The sequence below is a fragment of the Lycorma delicatula genome, chromosome 1 (genome assembly GCF_047948215.1).
Source record: "Lycorma delicatula isolate Av1 chromosome 1, ASM4794821v1, whole genome shotgun sequence".
In the NCBI taxonomy this organism is placed as follows: domain Eukaryota; kingdom Metazoa; phylum Arthropoda; class Insecta; order Hemiptera; family Fulgoridae; genus Lycorma; species Lycorma delicatula.
Window position 1 is genome coordinate 70674456 of NC_134455.1, and position 18548 is coordinate 70693003.

Here is an 18548-nt window from a genome sequence, read left to right on the forward strand (position 1 = left end):
CAGATATGTTGGGTAAATAGTAAATAAAATACCACCTGTGAACCAACCAGGCATCTAAAGCCAGATGTGTCTGCACCTGTATTGGGCAGCACTCTGGTCAGCATCTGTTCCCCATGTTAGGGGAAGCTGTTTCACTATAATATGATACATAATCAGTTCGCATATGGATATATTCTCATGCTTCTTGTGACCTTCTGCGCAACGTAAATGAGCATGCAGGATCCCAGATATTCGTAATGAGTTTTCCTAAAACAGCACTTTTTTAAGGATGTTTGCCATGCCATTGAGCACTGCGTCTTACATATCTTCTACGCTACCTTTCCCTGGTATTTTCTGTATATCTATTTGGTGGTCCTTAGGGATTGCTCCAAGTGCCCCGGTGATTATCGGCACTATCTGGGTCTTGATGTTCCACATCCTGCTAAAATAGATCTTTAGATTTTCGTACCTCAGTTTCTTTTCTCTGCATTCTTTTGCATAATATTCATGACTTTTGGCAGTGAGACATCTATTAGCAGTGCTGTTCTTCCACCATGATCTTTGAGTATAACATCAAGCTTATTTGCACTTATTTGTTAGTGGGTGTGGACTGGTTTATTGTATGTAGTCATCTATGTACTGCTGGAGACCACACGCTGCATTTATGCTGATACCATTTTTTTGCATTTAAAAAAATGCAAAAGAACTTTTTTTAATGAATTAAAAAAACAGAAAGAATAGAGCAAATTCATGTAAAAATTCAAAATTCACAATAGTGAATTATATAATATTGAAATTAAAATATCTTGGTTAATACATGTGAGCAACAAAAAATTTCAGTAATAACATGTTATTGGGAATGGAATTAAGGAATTCTCTAAGAATGAAAAATATCTTTACTAGATACTATATTAAATAACCCAAAATACTGAATAATATTCAATTAAGAATATTTTAACTTGCTGAGTAATCAGTTTTGTGGATAACACTTTTGGTTCAATCTTTTCTATATAAATTGTTCTGTAATGTACATTAATAAATTAATCTAAATAATGACTGATAATAATTATAAAAAAGATAATGTCTAAGAAGGGGAGCTATAGTTAACAGCAACTGCTGAAAGTAAAATTTTAGAAAAATGTCTTAGACTTTTCAGGCTTATCAATACTGAGTATAAAAAATTATGTAGCACATTTGCACAGTAAGTATAGTTAGCACAGTATGTACACATTTTCTTGTACGTTCACAATATTCTTGAATACTTTATCAGCAGTTTTAGTAAGTACATATATAACATTTTATCAATTTCATAAACACTTTATCAAATTTAAGAAAAATATTTAAATAGTTATAAAGTTTTTTAAAAATTCAAATAAAAGTAAAAAAACCTACTATAGCAAATGCCAAACTAAACATCTTAATGAAGAAATAATTTGCTTCTTTTTAAAAAAAAGATTGTGGAGACTGATTAATTTATAGAATTATTTTTATAAAGACATATGAATACATGAAAATTTTATATTAAAATAAGTTGGCATATATTAATTCAATTATTTCACATGTTTAATTGTTTGTTTATTTTTCAAATATTTATAAGACTTTTGGCTATTAAACATTACTTTTGCCGTTAAAACTGTTTTAGGCATTTACATATATGATATCCAAGTGAGTGTTACAATTAGTATTTTGGTTTGTTTTTTGTCTGATTATTGATACTTCTTTTTTACTATTACAGGACATATTTACATGTCCTGTCAGGAGACAAGGGGGAAAGAGAATGGACAGGAGGGAATGTGTCTTATTTATTTTATTTTTTAGGTTATTTTATCATCATGTCACTAAAAATGTGTATTCTAGTTGCAACTATATATCATTTGTATATAACACATCCAAAAAGCTGAAAAGTTTTGTAATATTTTAAAGGGATGTGGTATGTAATATCCAAAAAATTGTTATTCCAAAAAATAAATTATTCTTCAAGAGTAATGATAAAAGTGTAATGATTTTCACTAAAAGTCCAGTCCCTGTGGTGAAGAGATCGAAGCACTGAGAGAAGTAGTCAAAGTAATAGCATATTCAGCTTAGTAATAAAGGTTATGAGAAACTACTTCACTCCTAACTTGCCCATGCAACCCTCCTAAGTGATACTTGCTACTTTTGAAATAGCAATGGAATTTTTGGGGGCAAGTAATTTCTGTAGGGTGCCTGCATTACTAATTATGTAATGAAATCTAATGTAATTCTTTTCTGTATAAGTTATTTAAATTTTTTTTCTTTAAATTGAATAAATTTTATGGTGATGAAGACAATGGATAAATTTATCAAATAAAATGGTATGAGTATTGTTATGTTTGTAATGAACATCAAACAACCAGAAATTTACATTTTGGCAGTAAATTCACTTGAAACTGAATATCTAAATAACCAAAAGAAAATATTGCTTTAGATGCAGAAAAAGTTTTAAGAATACAATGGGCTCCAAATGTATAATCAGAATGTGATAACTGAATTCATTTATTTTTGAAATGAATGAAGATGTTCTTAGTTTCTTGTATTACATTATTATTTATCAAAATGAAAAAATTTCAATGATGATATTTAAGTACAAGTTTTAGCAATAATTATATTTTTAAAATTAAAAAATTAAGAATCATTAAATTGAATAAAAAAAAAATTTATTTCTTAAGGTTTTAAGAGTGTAGTAGTGGCAAAACCTCATAACTCCCTCCCAAAAACAAATGAATCACTGAAAACTGGTGCATTTTGTTTCCTGAGTTATGCTTGAACATGAAAAAAGTATATGCTATACTGAGAATCTCTTTATAAAGTTAGAAAATAAATAATTTCACCATGTATATTGTATAATTTTTCTTCAGTTTTTTAATTTGAACTATGGTATGAAGAAAATTTGAATACAAAATAATACTACTTCAATAGTAAATAATAGGAATGATTGTAATAGTTACAAAGGTATTAATTAATAATAGAAAATAAAGAAATTAATTAAAATATAACATTTGAAAACAAAATTAAGAAACAACACTTTTCCTCAAGATAAAACTCAAACTGAAGACATCATTTTGACATAATAAAGGAGAACCTGTGGATGTGTGTAGAAAACTAGTGTTGTAGAAGGTGCTTGAGAAAGAGGACTTTTGCAAAGTAGTTCAACAGCAGGAGAAGATAATGTCTATGCAATGGGATTACTTCAAAGGGAATGCTAGACAAGTTAAAATCAAGCAGGATATTTTTTTGGAGAAATAGTCTCAGAATGCTTTATCACACCTTACAGTAACTCAATAATGTCAAGAATTAAAAAAACAAAATCTTTGTTATCAGCAATTAACTCAATTACCTTCATAAATAGCTGGAATTTTATTTTCAAAGTAAACTAAAGTAGGTAGATGGTCAATTCCATATTCTTTTGCTTCTTCTTTGTTATCAATACGCACAATAACAATTCCCTCTTTGTCCAGTTCATCATCAATATTTTCCAGTTCATTTAGTACTCTTATATCTTGTTTATCTTCCTTTTCATCTGAAAAATCATCAAATTAAACTGAAATACTACAATGACAGTAGTTACATTTATTAAATGTAACATTTATTAAAAAATAAATGTTACATTCTTTGTACAGGAACTCTCCTTATGCACAGGTGATCATATGTATATCAGTGTACTCTACTATATTCACAATACAAACGCTAGCGTTACCTGAAGACTGATATTTGGAATTATTAAACATAAAGACTGTATCTTAATTGGTATTAAAATTAAATAAAATTTCAGTTTTCTACAGTAAACTGTTCAAATTTTTCTTTTATGTACAACTATTTTTGCTAACCTAAAAGTTTATTAATAATCTCTTCAACTGCTACAAAAAGAATAACTAGATACAAATATGGCTTAATGAAGAGAATGACATAAAAATAAAAACACAATTTTATACATTGCATAACAACTACTACTTTTCAACAGGTGTTCATATAAAGGTATAAACATTATGTATGGAAATAACGGTATGGAATCAATAGTCAATCCCGTTGCAGGAATTTGGTCACATGACTCCGCCACCATTTAGGAAATCCCCCTTTCCAATCAGCGTATTACCAACCTAATTATTTTTTACACTTTAAAAATTAATTATTTATTTTATTTAATTATTTAAATATTTCAAACGTAGGTAGTACATTAGTTGTAGTTGTCTGCTAGGATGTAACACCACAGGTGAGTGGTAGAATTAAACAAATGAATAATATTTAAAATGTAAAAAAGTAACTGGGTCTGGCTGGGTCTCGAACTTGATCACCCAGTTGCCTGGTGCATTAAGCCTCGAGACTACACTAGTTTTCTGACTGACCAGATGAGATTTGTTCTATGTAAGTTGTGAAATTACATTCGTTTAGCTAGTACAAACTGCCGCTGCTAAATACCGCCATACTGGCACTAATTAAAATATGGTATCAGTGCTTTAGTTAGAATGAACAAATAAATGTTATATATAAATAAAACGATAAATATATAAATTAAATTGTGTGCATGTATGAAAATATAATATTTAAATTAAAGTGTATGTATGTGTGTGTGTGTGTGAAAATAAAATATAATATTAATCTCATTACAGCTACACCTGCCTGCTATAATTAAATAATATTTAATAATTATATAAAAAAGATTAATTAAAATTAAAAAAAATAATTTATCATAAATAAATGATAAAGATGTAAAATTATGTTTGTAAAAGATTAAATTGAGTGTTTCATAGTTTTCTTGGGGAGATATTTTACTTTTTAAGATAAATCTCAGTCTTTTTACATACCTCATGGGTGATGTGAAAATTGTAACATATTTATATTTTTTAAATAAATAAATAATTTATTAGATTTTTGCAAAACTGCTTATTTTGAGCAATTTGCTATCGGATGCCGTATAAAACTTTTATTAACTCACATACATTAATAAAACTTATAATAAAATTAAAATAATTAATGTCATTGCAAAAAAGATAAAACAACAGTCAGCGAGAAGTTGCTATTAAGTTGCATTTTCAATGCTGCTGCATCGTAAAAAAATGATTCATTTGTTACATGAAACAAATGCAATTTGTTGCATGAACCAATAAGATTTAATATGCCGTCTACACGTTCAATGCACGTTCTCTTGCACAATTCATAATTCAGTATCATTACACTGAATTTAAAAAAAATACATCAGTAAAATGGCACAGTATCCAATTATCTCTTAGACTCTTTTGCTTGTTTGTTGTAAAAAAAATGTTATAGTTTTAAAATAAATATAAAAACTTTCTATTTTATAAAAAAAAAGTTTTTTCTTAAACTATTACTCAATTCAAACTTCAAATTACAAACTCATGAAAACAATATACTTAGAGAAAAAACTGAAAGTATCAATTAATGATTAATGAAATTGTAGAGCAATTTAAACTAATAGGAAAGAGATAGATGGGTTCCCCGTGGGAAAGATGATGTAAAATATTTTGAGTTCAGACAAGGATTTTAATGCTTTCTTTATTATTACATCCCTACACATGAATTCGTTCAGCAAGGAAAGTAAGATGAAGAAGAAAACTAAATTAAAACTCTTATTTTAAATTTGTTTGTCTAACTGTAACTAAAAGAGTAGTATTTTTAGTTTTATTTAAATTAGTAACCTTCAATTATAAATTTTATAATAATATATTTACTTACAAAAGAGGACAGCAAGAAATTCTATACTATCTATAAGTTTGTCTAATATTTCATCAGTAACTTCAGCAATTTCACTGTGCCTTTTTTGATGTATTAACCAGCTGAGGAGTTCTTCCTCCTTCATTAAATCACCTAATTAAACAAAACAAAATATACATATCCTTTATTCTTCACAATAATGAAAAAGAAAAAAAAAACAAAATATATTGGTGAAAAGACTAGTACAATTTTAATATTTATTCTTATCATGTCTTATACAAACAAATATAATGTTACAGATAAATTGTACATTATACGATTTGAATTAAATTTGTGAGTGGTATAATACAATTTTTTTCTTATTTTCTTTTTTTTAAACATTTTATCTTAACATGGAGACACTTTGCATTTGTATAGAGTGCTTTACTTGTTCATTGAATATTAGCAGCTGCATCTTGCTTGGTCAAGGCATCATTTTATGCTGCCACAATACAATAATTTAAGGTAAACATTATCAGTCAAACAGAAAATTTGATTATATTAAAGATAATTTTAAAAAATCAGTTTATAAAATAATTTTGTATTTTATGTTTAACCATAATGAAAACATTATTCAAAAATTCTTCCAGAAAAACCATTTCACCTGGACCTTTCTACATCTCAAAGTATATTTTGTAACTTTTTAATTCTTTCATGTATGCCTTTATATTACAGAAAGTGCCACACTGTAAACAGAACATTACTAAAAGCAATTTAATAAATTTAGATAGTTTGGTGAAATGCAAATATCTCCTGTAGTTCTCATTTAAAAAACTGAAATATTTGTAGAGCTGATAAAAGATCTGATATCTAATAATTTGTTTTAACATTTAATATGTTCAAAAATCTGAAGTAAACAACTGATTTTTTTGTGGATAAGTATAATCTACATATTGTAACAGATTTATTCAATAGTTATTGCATTTCTTATAATATAAACATTTCCCATAGATCTATTTCAGATATATTTATGTACAGATGTAAACAGAACCTTTAGTGAATAATTCTGATTAGTATTAGCCAAGTTATAAAACTGAATTTGATAAAAAACACTTAATTGGAATTTTGCTTAAATAGCATGCTACTTAGTATTAAAGCAAATTAATTGCATATAATTAATTTTATTAGAAAAATTAAAGACTATCTATAGATATATATATAGATACTATATATATATATATATATATATATATATATATATAAAGGAATGTTAAGCAATTTTATTAATAATTACTGAACAGTTTTGAATAAAGTTTAGAAAAAAATTATTTTCTTTTTATGTTATTTTGTTTGGATTATTATTGAATGATAAGAAAAACTTATTTGCAGACATAGAGCTTTTATTATAAAAAAAGTTTTTTTTTTCAATACACTACAGATATTTCTATACAACTTAACAATAAACGTAGCTTGGAGAAAATTCCACTCTTTATATAAGTAAAATCAAATCTATCATATTGATAAAAGAGATAAATATAAACAAGAAAAAATAGACTAACATTTTTTACAGGTATGCAGGAATAAAGCAAGTAGAAGTTGCATCTACATAGAGTAACTGTAACTGTAATGGTATTATTTATTTAAATGATATATGGAAAATAGCGCAATAATGTGATGGTAATCCTATAAAAAATTCCATTTAAAAATAATAGGTATTGTGTGTGCCTTGATTTGGATAATTCCAGTAACTATCTATAAAAATAGAAACTAGTTTAAAACTTAAAAAAAAAACAAAACAGAAGTGAGTGGTAAGGTAGAATGTTGGTTTCAGAAACATAAGAAGATAATGAGATTATTTAGAATGTAATGGAGTTTACTTCAGAAGTATGGTGTCTTGGCCAATTTTGTACTGAATCTGATGTGGAGTACACACAGATGAAATTTCTACAATATCTTTTTGGCAAAAGATATACTGCTAGCTTAGTTGGTTTTAACACAGGTAGTTTAAGGAAACCCACTGGACTGGTCTAGGGTTGATAACCCCATCATCAACAAATCAGCTGATTTTGAAGTTGAGATTTCTAAGGTTCAAATCCTAGTAAAGGCAGTTACTTTTACATAGATTTGAATACTAGATTGTGGATACCGGCGTTCTTTGGTGGTTGGGTTTCAATTAACCACACATCTAAGGAATGGTCGACCTGAGACTGTATAAGACTACACTTCATTTACTTTCATACATATCATCCTCATTCACTCTATAAAGTAATATCTCACAGTGGTTCTGGAGGCTAAACAGAAAAAAGAGAAAGATAGTCTAAGAAAAATTTTTATTATGTGCTACTGAAAGCATTGTGTGATTTAAAGTTAGTCTTATTCTTTTACATCAAACTTTTAACAGATTTTTTGACTACTTATTTTGCTTTCATAACATTACGTCAATGATTCACCCATTTCATAATAATGTTTGGCTTTTACCGTTGTTCCACATTGTCAAAGAATCACAATTATTATTCTCCATTAGATGTAACACATCTTTTTTAATAAATTTAATTTTCTCACCTACCCTTTACCAGTATCAAGAATAAAAAAAAATAAATAATTTTATTAAAAATGTTTAGATTTGTACTGTTTTTTTAAATGTATGCTTCCACTGGAGTTATATATTATTTTTATTTTATGTATACTTTTTTTACACAAGTCATATTGATTACAGACTTTCTTCTAATGTATTTATTTACTTTTTGTTCTCTTCATTGTGGTTTATTTCATGACTTATTAGTATTTATATCTCTTTTTTAATTAATCTACAATTTTTTTTCTTCTTATGTTGAACTGGCTTTAAAAGTAAACTGTTGATTAGGTTGAAAATTTGGGTTTTCTTTGTATGCTCCCTTAATGAATATAATAATAAATAAATTATAAAGTAATTACACAAAAAACATTTTGGAGCTTCAAATTCTACTACTGTTTAAATGGTTATTGAAACTTCAATGACTGACGTAGTCAGTTAAAACTTTGTACATTTAAAATAATTTCTTATACCAGAAGTTCTGTTACAAAAAAAGAAAAGGGAATTCTATAAATAGTATTTATATGTTGAAAAGAAAATGTAGGCTTTATTAAAACTGTTATGATAGTAAAATTTTCACATGCTATGAATCAGACTGATCTGAACTGAATAATACTACTAATGCAACACTGACAATTTATTCTGTTTACAAGATTACTGCAGCTACAGTAACTATTATGATTTATTTTCACCATATGGTAACAATAATACCCACTGTAGGGTATAATGATGCTACTGTAGGGTTACAGTGACACTTACAATAGAATATGTTGAAATGAACAGAAGTTAAACTAAACTGAAACTAAAATTAGAAAATAAATTCATACTGCTACTGTATTATTGAGTTTTTGCAAAATCAGTTATGATCATCTCATAAAAAATCTTCTCATGGACATTATTGTAATCTTTCAAATATCATACATTTTAAATACCTTCTATTTAATATCAAATATCTTATTGCTAATGTATACAACTAACAATCATTCTGAATTTATTCACAGTATTAACCTATAAATTATAATTCTTAAAATAGTAATTAATTATTAAATCAGAATGTAAATGTTAACAATAATTAAAGCTAAATAATAATAAAGTTAACTAACCGTCATAAATATGAGGAATGCGTTTTTCAAAAAAAATTAGAGCTGGCAAACTTTCAACTCCATACTCTTTTGCTTCCTCATCATTATCAATCTTTACAAAAGCAATATCATTCTGATCGCATTCATCATCAATATTTTCAAGCTCGGCTAAAACTTTTTGACTTTTCTTCTGGTCTTTGTCATCTGTATAAAAATAAAATTTCATTCATTATTAATGATAAAATCTACGTAAAAGTATTTTTAATAAAATAATTATATATGATGTAAATGAATTAAAAAACTAAGTGAAATGGAAAAAACACTTTAGACACTGTTCATAAGACAATAAACTTGTAATTTTACAGTTACATGGCTTACTAATATATGAAGCAAGTTTAATAAATTTTATTGTAATGACTGAAATATAATCCACAGATTTATGAAGTGAAATTGGCATACAGTTTTCCTTATTAGCTTACTCTAGAACTGACAGCTGCTGTTTTACCAACAGTCAGTTTATTTCTTAAATGGTATGGTCAGATGACTGATAATATAGTTGCTTACAATAATCAATATTTCATCAGAAATTCATGTCTGATTGTCTTGATTTTGGCATAAATTATGAGCTTATACTCTGGACTTTCTTTTGTTTTCGTAATTTTGAATGTTATAACTTTTCAGGTTGTCAGAACATATGGAAATCAGCCGACAGCTCTGATTGTAGGTCATTTTGTTTTATTTATTATGTAATTGTTTTATTTTCATATATATAATTGATACATATTAATTTTGTTTATAAATTGTGATTTTGTAATACTTTGAAAACAATAGTGAACCAAACTGGAAAAAATGTAAAATATTTAAAAAAATAATAAAAATTTACCACACCTTTAAAAAAATAATTTATATGGGCAATAATATTTTCCAGAACTACAATAATTTTCTACAAAGCTTTAGTTAGTTGTTTATTTTCATCTATTTATAATTACAATTGGTGATCCCGCCAAGTGTGAAGTACGAGAAGTAATCTGATTTTTTATGGAAAAATTCTGTGGCAGAAATTCACAGGCATTTATGTGAATATGAGTGAAACCAAAATAAGACAATGGTGTTGTTCATTTTGAGAAGTGTGATTGAAAGTTCATGATGAAGAACATAAGGGCCGACTGACTGTCAGTGAAAACAAATCTTTTGACTGAAAATGTTGATGAAAAAATTTGAGAAATTTGAGAATTTGTTTCACGATCTTTGATTTATGAAGTTTTGATTGAAAAATTGGGATAAAAAAATTGTGTGCAGATGCGTGTCGAAGATGTTAACTGACACTCACAAGAAAAACATTTTGCTCCATTGCATGAATTTTGCAGAGGACAAAAATGAAGGTAATGAATTTTTTATTCACAATGTTACCAGAGATGAAACCTGGATTTCTTATTCAAATGTCAAGACAAAGCAGCAGTCTATGCGAAAGCAACATTTATCATCTCCTTCAAGTTCAAACATTAATGTTTTTGGTAAAGAAGCTTACGTCTACTATTTATTTTGTGAGGGCAAAAAAGGTATCCTGCTTGTTGAATCTAGGATCATGAAACTACCACGATTACTATGATATGTATAGCGAAATGTAAAAAAAAATCTAATGAAACCTATAAAAAACAAATGATGTGGAATGCTATCTCACAGGATTTTGTTTTTACATGAAAATGCCCAGCCAAAAACAGAAAATCAGACAATGAGATGACTGGAAAGATTTCATTGGAAAATCTTCAGTCATTCATCCTATAGCCCTGACATAGCTCCAGAGATTATTTTCTGTTTCTTCACCTTAAACGGTGGCTTGCATCACAAAGGTTTGACGATGACGATAAATTGAAAAATAGCATTACTACGTGGTTTAAACTAGTGGTGGAATTTCTTGAAGAGGGAATGAATGGGCTTGTAAAATGATGTGAAGAATGTGTTGCAGTTGAAGACAGCTGTAGAAAACAAATAAATAAATTAAGTTTTTATGGTTATGCAATTATTTATTCATATTTTTCAATTTTGTTTTGGCTTCAAAACGGACTATACATTAAAAACAAACTAATTTTTCTTAAATTCTTACATGGAAATAATTTAAATATCAGAATGACATACAATAACATTACATACAATAATGTTACAAAAATCAATTAATAAGCACATATATAAAAACTTCTGAAAAATTAATTTTTTAATGATTTAACTTTAAAACCATTTTTTTGAGTTTTCATGAGCCATTAAATGAAGAGTACATATGAAAATAAAACTTTGCGATTTTTATTTGTTAAAAAATCATTAGTTTAAGATAAATTAACGTATGATACTGACAAAATAAGGCAGCAACATGTGGCATTTTTTCTATAATCATGTCTAACATCTCATCAGTGACATCTTCAATTTCATCACTTCGTTGCTGATGGTCTAACCAGTTAAGAACTTTTTCTTCTTCTTCCAAATTACCTGAAAAAATCTGATTGCATTATTTTCAAATAATTTTATTTTTTATAGAAAGACAACATTATTCGTAGCACTAATAATAATAATTAAAAAAAATTATTTGTTTAATACAGCAAAACAGCAGAAGCCAAGATATATGGGTTAATAACTATAAAACAAAGTGGCAAACAGAGCATATAGTGCTGGCCAAATTAAAATAAAAAAACAATTTACCAATCTTCGGACAGTAGGGGATGCAGTGTGCAGATGCAAACTAAATGGAAAGAAATTCCTAACATTAGTTCATGGAATTCTGATTGAAATATTGCCAGGAATAGTATTAAGGCCATGAATATCTTTATAAACAAAAACCAAGGCAAAAAGCCTCTTCTACTGGATAAGAACGACAAATCCAAACGCCAATGAATATCAGAGATGCTTAATTGCCAACCAAATTTGTAACACACCAACATAAGAAATTATCCAGAACACTCTATCATTTTTGTAGTGTAATTACGTGGTTTGTTCCAGGTGGTAGTGGAATATTCCAGTTCACTGGGACCGTTTCAAATTCCAAACTTAAGTTTGAAACGGTCTTGCAAGCCATTTAATCAGCCCAAGGTTGCGCTTAGCCTTACTAACAATCCCATCCACATGATCTTCTAAATAAAGCTTGGTGTCCAGTAAGACTCTGAGATCATTTACTTTATGTTGAATTCTAAAATGTTAAACTCACTACCAATGGAGTAAAGATGATGAAAATGATTGGTTTGTCAGGAAAATGGAACATGAAGGACGTTATTCAAACCTAAAAGCATTTTGTGTAAAGTTGTAAACAGCATTATTAGTAATCTGTAAAAGAAGATAGTTTCATTCTGAAGAAATTGAATCTAAATTTTGAGATCATCTGCATAAATATCCAAGCCAACAGTGATAGTTATCACTGTTGGCAGTTGCCAACATATAATTCATAAAAAATAAAAGAAGCAGAGTACCCAAATTAGAGCCCTGAGGAACCCCAGAGGAAGCAACAAACTCACAATAAGATGTCAAATCAGCATAATGAATAAAAAACCTCCTTTCTCGAACATATGAGACAATCCAAAAAATCAGACATTCGCTTAAACCGTAGTGTCTCAGGCAATGAAGTAAAAAAGTGAGGCATCTTATCAAATTGCTCATGGAAATCAAAGTAGACAGCATTTACCTGACCTTTCCCCTCTACAAATAGACAAGTGATATCAAGAAAAGAGTTGAGGATAGATGTAATCAAGCAACCCTGCATAAATCCATGTTGATGAACGGTTGGTTATAATGGTAAATATGGGAACAGATTATTTTCTCTACCATTTTAAAAAAGGACTTAAAATGGAGGTAGAATGAAAATTATTTATTGTAGGAAGACCAGGTTTAGGAACAGGTATGAAGTTGCCTTGTTCCATAGGGAAAGAAAAGTGCCAGACTGCAAACTTCAGTTGTAAATGGAAGTGAGGACAGGAGCGAGCAACAGTCTAACTCCCTTGATAATATATGGTGGAATATTATCAGGACCAATGTCAAGTTTAGAATTTAGCTGTCTGAGCACAAGCAGATAATCCTCTAAGTAGACCATTGGAATATCAAAATCAAGATCAGTAAAACTCATATCATTCGGCGTAGAAATAGTTTGACAGTCCGCTACAAATAACTAGTATATGGCCTGGAACTTTTTTTTTTGTTTTTTTTTTTAACCTCCGAGTCCACAGTTAAGCATTACTTCAGAGGATGAGATGAATGATTTGTAGCGTGTGTGAAAATGCCATACCTGACCGGGATTCGAACCCGGGACCTCTGGGTGAAAGGCCATATGGACTGGAACTATTCACCAAAATGTAAACATAATTCATATGGATCAGTTCTCGGGTGAGCCGAATCAAGAGGAGCAACAATTCAGTTTTAATTTCATCTATATTTGAAAATGTAGCTCCAAAATCGAGAAGGTTTATCAATAACATCACTCTCACAAGAAAAAGTCTAATTTAGTTTATCTCTTTGGAGGGTGATTTTTACCATCCAACAAATTTCACAAAAATCATTAAAATCGGATAGAAGACCAGAGTTTTTATACCGACGGTAAGCCTTTCTTTTCTTATTAATCAGCGAAATTCACTAAGCAGAAAACCAAGAAGGAAGTCTTCTAGGACGACGGCAAAAAAGAGGGACATTTCCATCTACAGCATCATCAAGAGAACGACTCAGATCATCAGATGCAACAAAAACATGGAGCATTTGCAACAACACAGTTGGTAAAAATGAGATCTAACTGTGAACTACCATGTCAAGTCATCCGAGAATCAGCATCAACAAAAGAGAAATTACGGTAGTCAATAAGGCTAAATATTAATTCAGCTCTTCGTTTCGCATTGAGAAATGGAGATTTTGCGTCACGAGCAATCAGAGCAGGATTTTGGTCACGTGGCACAGGCCCCACCCCCTCCCTTATGCTATCTTGTGTCGTCATAGCAGCCATCTTGTAGCACCAAAAAGATTGCGCGTGAAAAGGTGGTGATCACATGATCCAAAAATGTGTGTGTGCATGTTCGGCACGTAGAGGAAAAAATATGTTATATAGTCAATTACACAATATTGCGCACTAATGATAATTCATGTGCGTCAGACTTTTTTATCTGAATGTTATCTCGTTGATAAGGTCAACCGTTGTATATAATTAACCGCCAAATTGTCATCGTATTCATACCAATTCTTCTGCCCTAAAGCAATCGGTGCTTGTTATTGTTTTATATACGTCTTACTTAATTTCTCAAGCTTCATTATCGATCAGGTAGTGAAAATCTTTTAAATAACAATTATAAACTTTAAATATTTAATAATTTAAAAGTATTAAATTTATACGTACATATTCATAAACTGTGTATTGGCCTAATACTTTTGTAATATTGACGTCAAACTGTTAATTAGAATATCTTTCTAATTATTTGAGTAAATAGTCTAAGATACAACCGATAGATGTATTTTAATGATTTTAGCGGGTACTATTCCGATGTATATTGTATCGTTTATGTACAGATTGCTCTAACCTAAAAGTATCTAGAAAATAAGGACCCGCCATGAATAATATTATTTTATAATGAAATCTTTTTAATTTGTTTCAGTCAATCTGAAAAATGTCATCTCCTCAAATTGTACGCGCAATAAACAACATGATTCTCCTCAGGTGGCATCTGACGGACGAAAATATGGTGGATCTGTGTGTAGACTCGAGCTGGGGAAATCAAACCTTTTGGGCCACCTGAAGGAAGAGAGAGAACGCTTTGCCGGAAAAATTAAATTATGAGCACATAAATTTGCTAATTTTAACAGTATATAAATGTATACTATTCTCATTATTTTATTGTTTAGCATTTTATTTTTCACAAATAAATAGTCAATACATGTGGTAAAGTTGTTATTTTTATTTCTATACGTACATAGCCGCTAACGTTGAGATGATAAATTTGAGATGACAAACGTTGAGATTTTTGACAAAAAGCCAAATTAGTTTGGCTTGGTTTTAAATTAGTTCTTGAGATCCTGTCAAGTGTAAAAGTATCAGATCATACCTCCTAAAATTTCAATTAAACCCATAATTTTGAAACAGTGTTCAATATAAAGAAGCACTAGATATTTATCAATATGCATCAGGTTGATGATTAATATACCACTTAAGTTTTATAGGTATAAGCTGTGTATGAAAATATGAAATGGAAGTATATGAAAAATGCTGCCTGACCAAGATTTGAATTTGAGACCTTTTGGATAAAAGGCTGAAAAGTGACCACTCCATCATGTACATATAAAGTCATATGACTTTATATGTATACACTTTATTGTATACACTTTTACATTTTATAAACAATATCTATAAAAAACACTTCCAGAAGTCACCGCTTTAAATACTTAAAATATACAAATTTTAATCAGTTAGTTTTTACTAATTCTATTGTAATTTAATTGTTAATTATTGGTGTAAAATACAATTTATAGTTGGTAAAGTCTTAATTTTTTGAATATTTCAAAAGAAATTGAAAGGGAATGAATTTCTGTTATTGCTCATATCTGTCAAATTGAAATTTGATAATGAAAGAGAAACTAATAAAAGTTGTGTTAATGTCACATAAAATACCTAGATGATAATGTAAAAAATAAGTTTTTAATAATGAAGCAGTAATAAAAAAAAAGAAAAAGATCTAATGTGAATATATTTAAATTTTAAATTATTAATCTCATAATTTCTGAAGAAGTATCTCTAGTTTTTTTCTTAAATATTTAATGATGTTTCAATTTAGATGTAAATTAGATGAAAAAGTTTTTTATACAAATTTGTAAATATTAAATTCTTTACTGTTTTTTATATTGAAGAATTCATTATACATTTCTAGATAAAATAATAGTAATCAGGTTTACAATATATAAATAAAATATTTATTCAGTATATTGTAATTTATTTTGATTTTGCTTACATTAAGTTATTAATATTGTTGTGATAATAAACTGTAAGCTCAGTGAAATAATTTCACAATTTTTTGTTTTGTTTTTAATTTCTTGGAATGTTTAGTTATCAATAATAGTTCTACTAAAAGTATATTTCAAGAAAAAAAAAATTTGTTAGAATTAAAGTTTGCTGTATTTTTAGTAAGTTCTCTAATAAACTCTTTCTGTGGACTTTTGTTCTGTACTCTGTGTCTCTTTATGTGTGTGACACATACACACAAACACACACACACACATGCATGCATACCCACAAAGGATAATTATTATGAAATATACAAACCTTCATACAACATTGGAATTCCTTTTTCAAAATACATAAGCGCTGGAAGTTTTTCAATACCATAATTTTTGGCTTCATCAGAATTATCAAGTTTAACAAATACAATACCCAAAGCATCACATTCGTCATCAATGTTTTCAAGTTCATTGAGAACACGCTGTGACTTTCGATCATTATTATCATCTACATACAAACATATTATAAATTATTATAATATTCTATTTATTTATGTTATAATTATTGAGTTATAAATAACAGTTAAACTTATTTAGTTAAAAATAATACTTTATTAGTTAATCATTTTCATTAAAATAAGAAATAATAAAATTATTACAGATTATAAAAATTGAAATGTATTATTTTAGAAAATAATAATTGTTTTTATTTATTACTTGCTAAAGTTGACATTTTTTGTAACAGTCCAGTTAAAAAACCAAACAGACTACTTTTTATATTTTTCAAACGTTAAAGTTTTTCCTTTCATTGATGAAAATTTCTTCTTATTAAATAATAATCAATTCATTAGTATTAAACAAATTTTTAAATGTTTTTATGAATAATTTAAATAAGGAATAATTTGAAAACTGTTTAGCAAGAAAAATTCTGAATAGAGTGTCACATTGCAACAGGTTTAATTGGTTTTCTAAACCAGATTAAACCCAAAGTGGTGGTGGAAGCTTAGTCTCAGACTTAATAAACCATTTTCCAAAGGAAATATACCAAACAGAAAGTTAAAGTCTTTTATTAACTTAAAAAAAAACTATTAACTCTGACAATTTAACTTGAAAGTAAAATAAAATTTATTCTGTTTTCAGTTTGACTTTTCAACTTCTGCCCACAATGATAAGATTAAATGAAAAACGTTTTTAAAGGTAGATACTTTATAATAACTTAAGAACTTATTACAATTATACATTATATTAAACTGTAATCTGGTAGTGTACTTTGTTATTGAGTAGTAGAAGAATATGTATGCCATATTTGCTGAGCCAGGTGATACAATTCACTCATTTATTTACTTATTCAACATTTATTTTTGGTATAGATTGCAGTAAACTATTTCTTTTTTAAAAATTTTTCTGCTGAAAAGGAAAGAAAATTTTACAGAAATGAAATTGTTATAGCAATTTGTGTAATTTTTTTTGTACTAAAGCTCTTTATGAACCATGGCCTCCTTCAGGATAGCTCTCCATGGAGAGCTAAAATCATAAATGCTATTTGTGATTTTATAGCTTTATGTGATTTATTAGTTTTTAAATTTCTGAAAAAAATTCAATTTAGTTACAATAGCAATGTTTGCAAATTACCTTAATTATCGAAAGCATATTTTATGTCATAACATTGTGTGATGCATTTTTTTATTACAATAAAACATAAATAATGCCTTACTTACACAACTATTCCAGTTTTTTTATAATAGCTAAAATAAATGTAAAAGCACTTGAGCTATAAAAAAAATTGGTGAGTTGTTTTCCAAAAGAGCAATGTCATTTACTGCATAACTAATATCATAGGGAGGAGAATTAAGTGTCATTTGAAGGACTGAGTGTCATTAAATAGAGAGATTATTTTCATGTTATTGGTACACCGATGGTGCAGTACTGGATTTAGCTCTAAGAATAAGAAAATGGGAAACAACTTCATTTTTTATTTTCCTGAGTTTGTTTGTTAAGTTGTACTCTTAACAAATGCTAGTAAGCTAAGTAACATAGTATGCTAGTAAGTATTAACATTTTATATATCTATTAAGTGAATTTACCAGCTGATAAGTAGGACAGTAGTGTATCTGTGTGTGTGTGTGTGTGTGTGCACATGCACACACACACACACACACAGTGAGAGAGAGAGAGAGAGAGAGCGAGAGAGAGAGACCACTTTGTTATAGATACACCACTATCACCATTTTGATGATAATGGTGATAATATTGTTTTGATTCATATAATATACAGAGTGTACCATGAAGTTTCCCCAGGACTTCAT

At 28.3% G+C, this 18548-nt stretch overlaps 1 protein-coding gene across 10 annotated transcripts in view; it reads right to left on the reverse strand.

Moving 5' to 3' along the window:
* The window catches only part of hlk (hulk), a 309501-nt gene that overhangs the window by 158009 nt on the left and 132944 nt on the right, over window positions 1–18548 (reverse strand). For all 10 annotated transcript variants that reach the window (XM_075356311.1, XM_075356337.1, XM_075356327.1 and 7 more), the window contains 5 exons: window positions 16568–16750; window positions 11650–11781; window positions 9322–9504; window positions 5689–5820; window positions 3335–3517 (listed from right to left, as the gene is read on the reverse strand). In XM_075356311.1, coding sequence (XP_075212426.1) covers window positions 3335–3517; window positions 5689–5820; window positions 9322–9504; window positions 11650–11781; window positions 16568–16750 — 813 coding nt within the window. The remainder of the gene's footprint in view (window positions 1–3334; window positions 3518–5688; window positions 5821–9321; window positions 9505–11649; window positions 11782–16567; window positions 16751–18548) is intronic.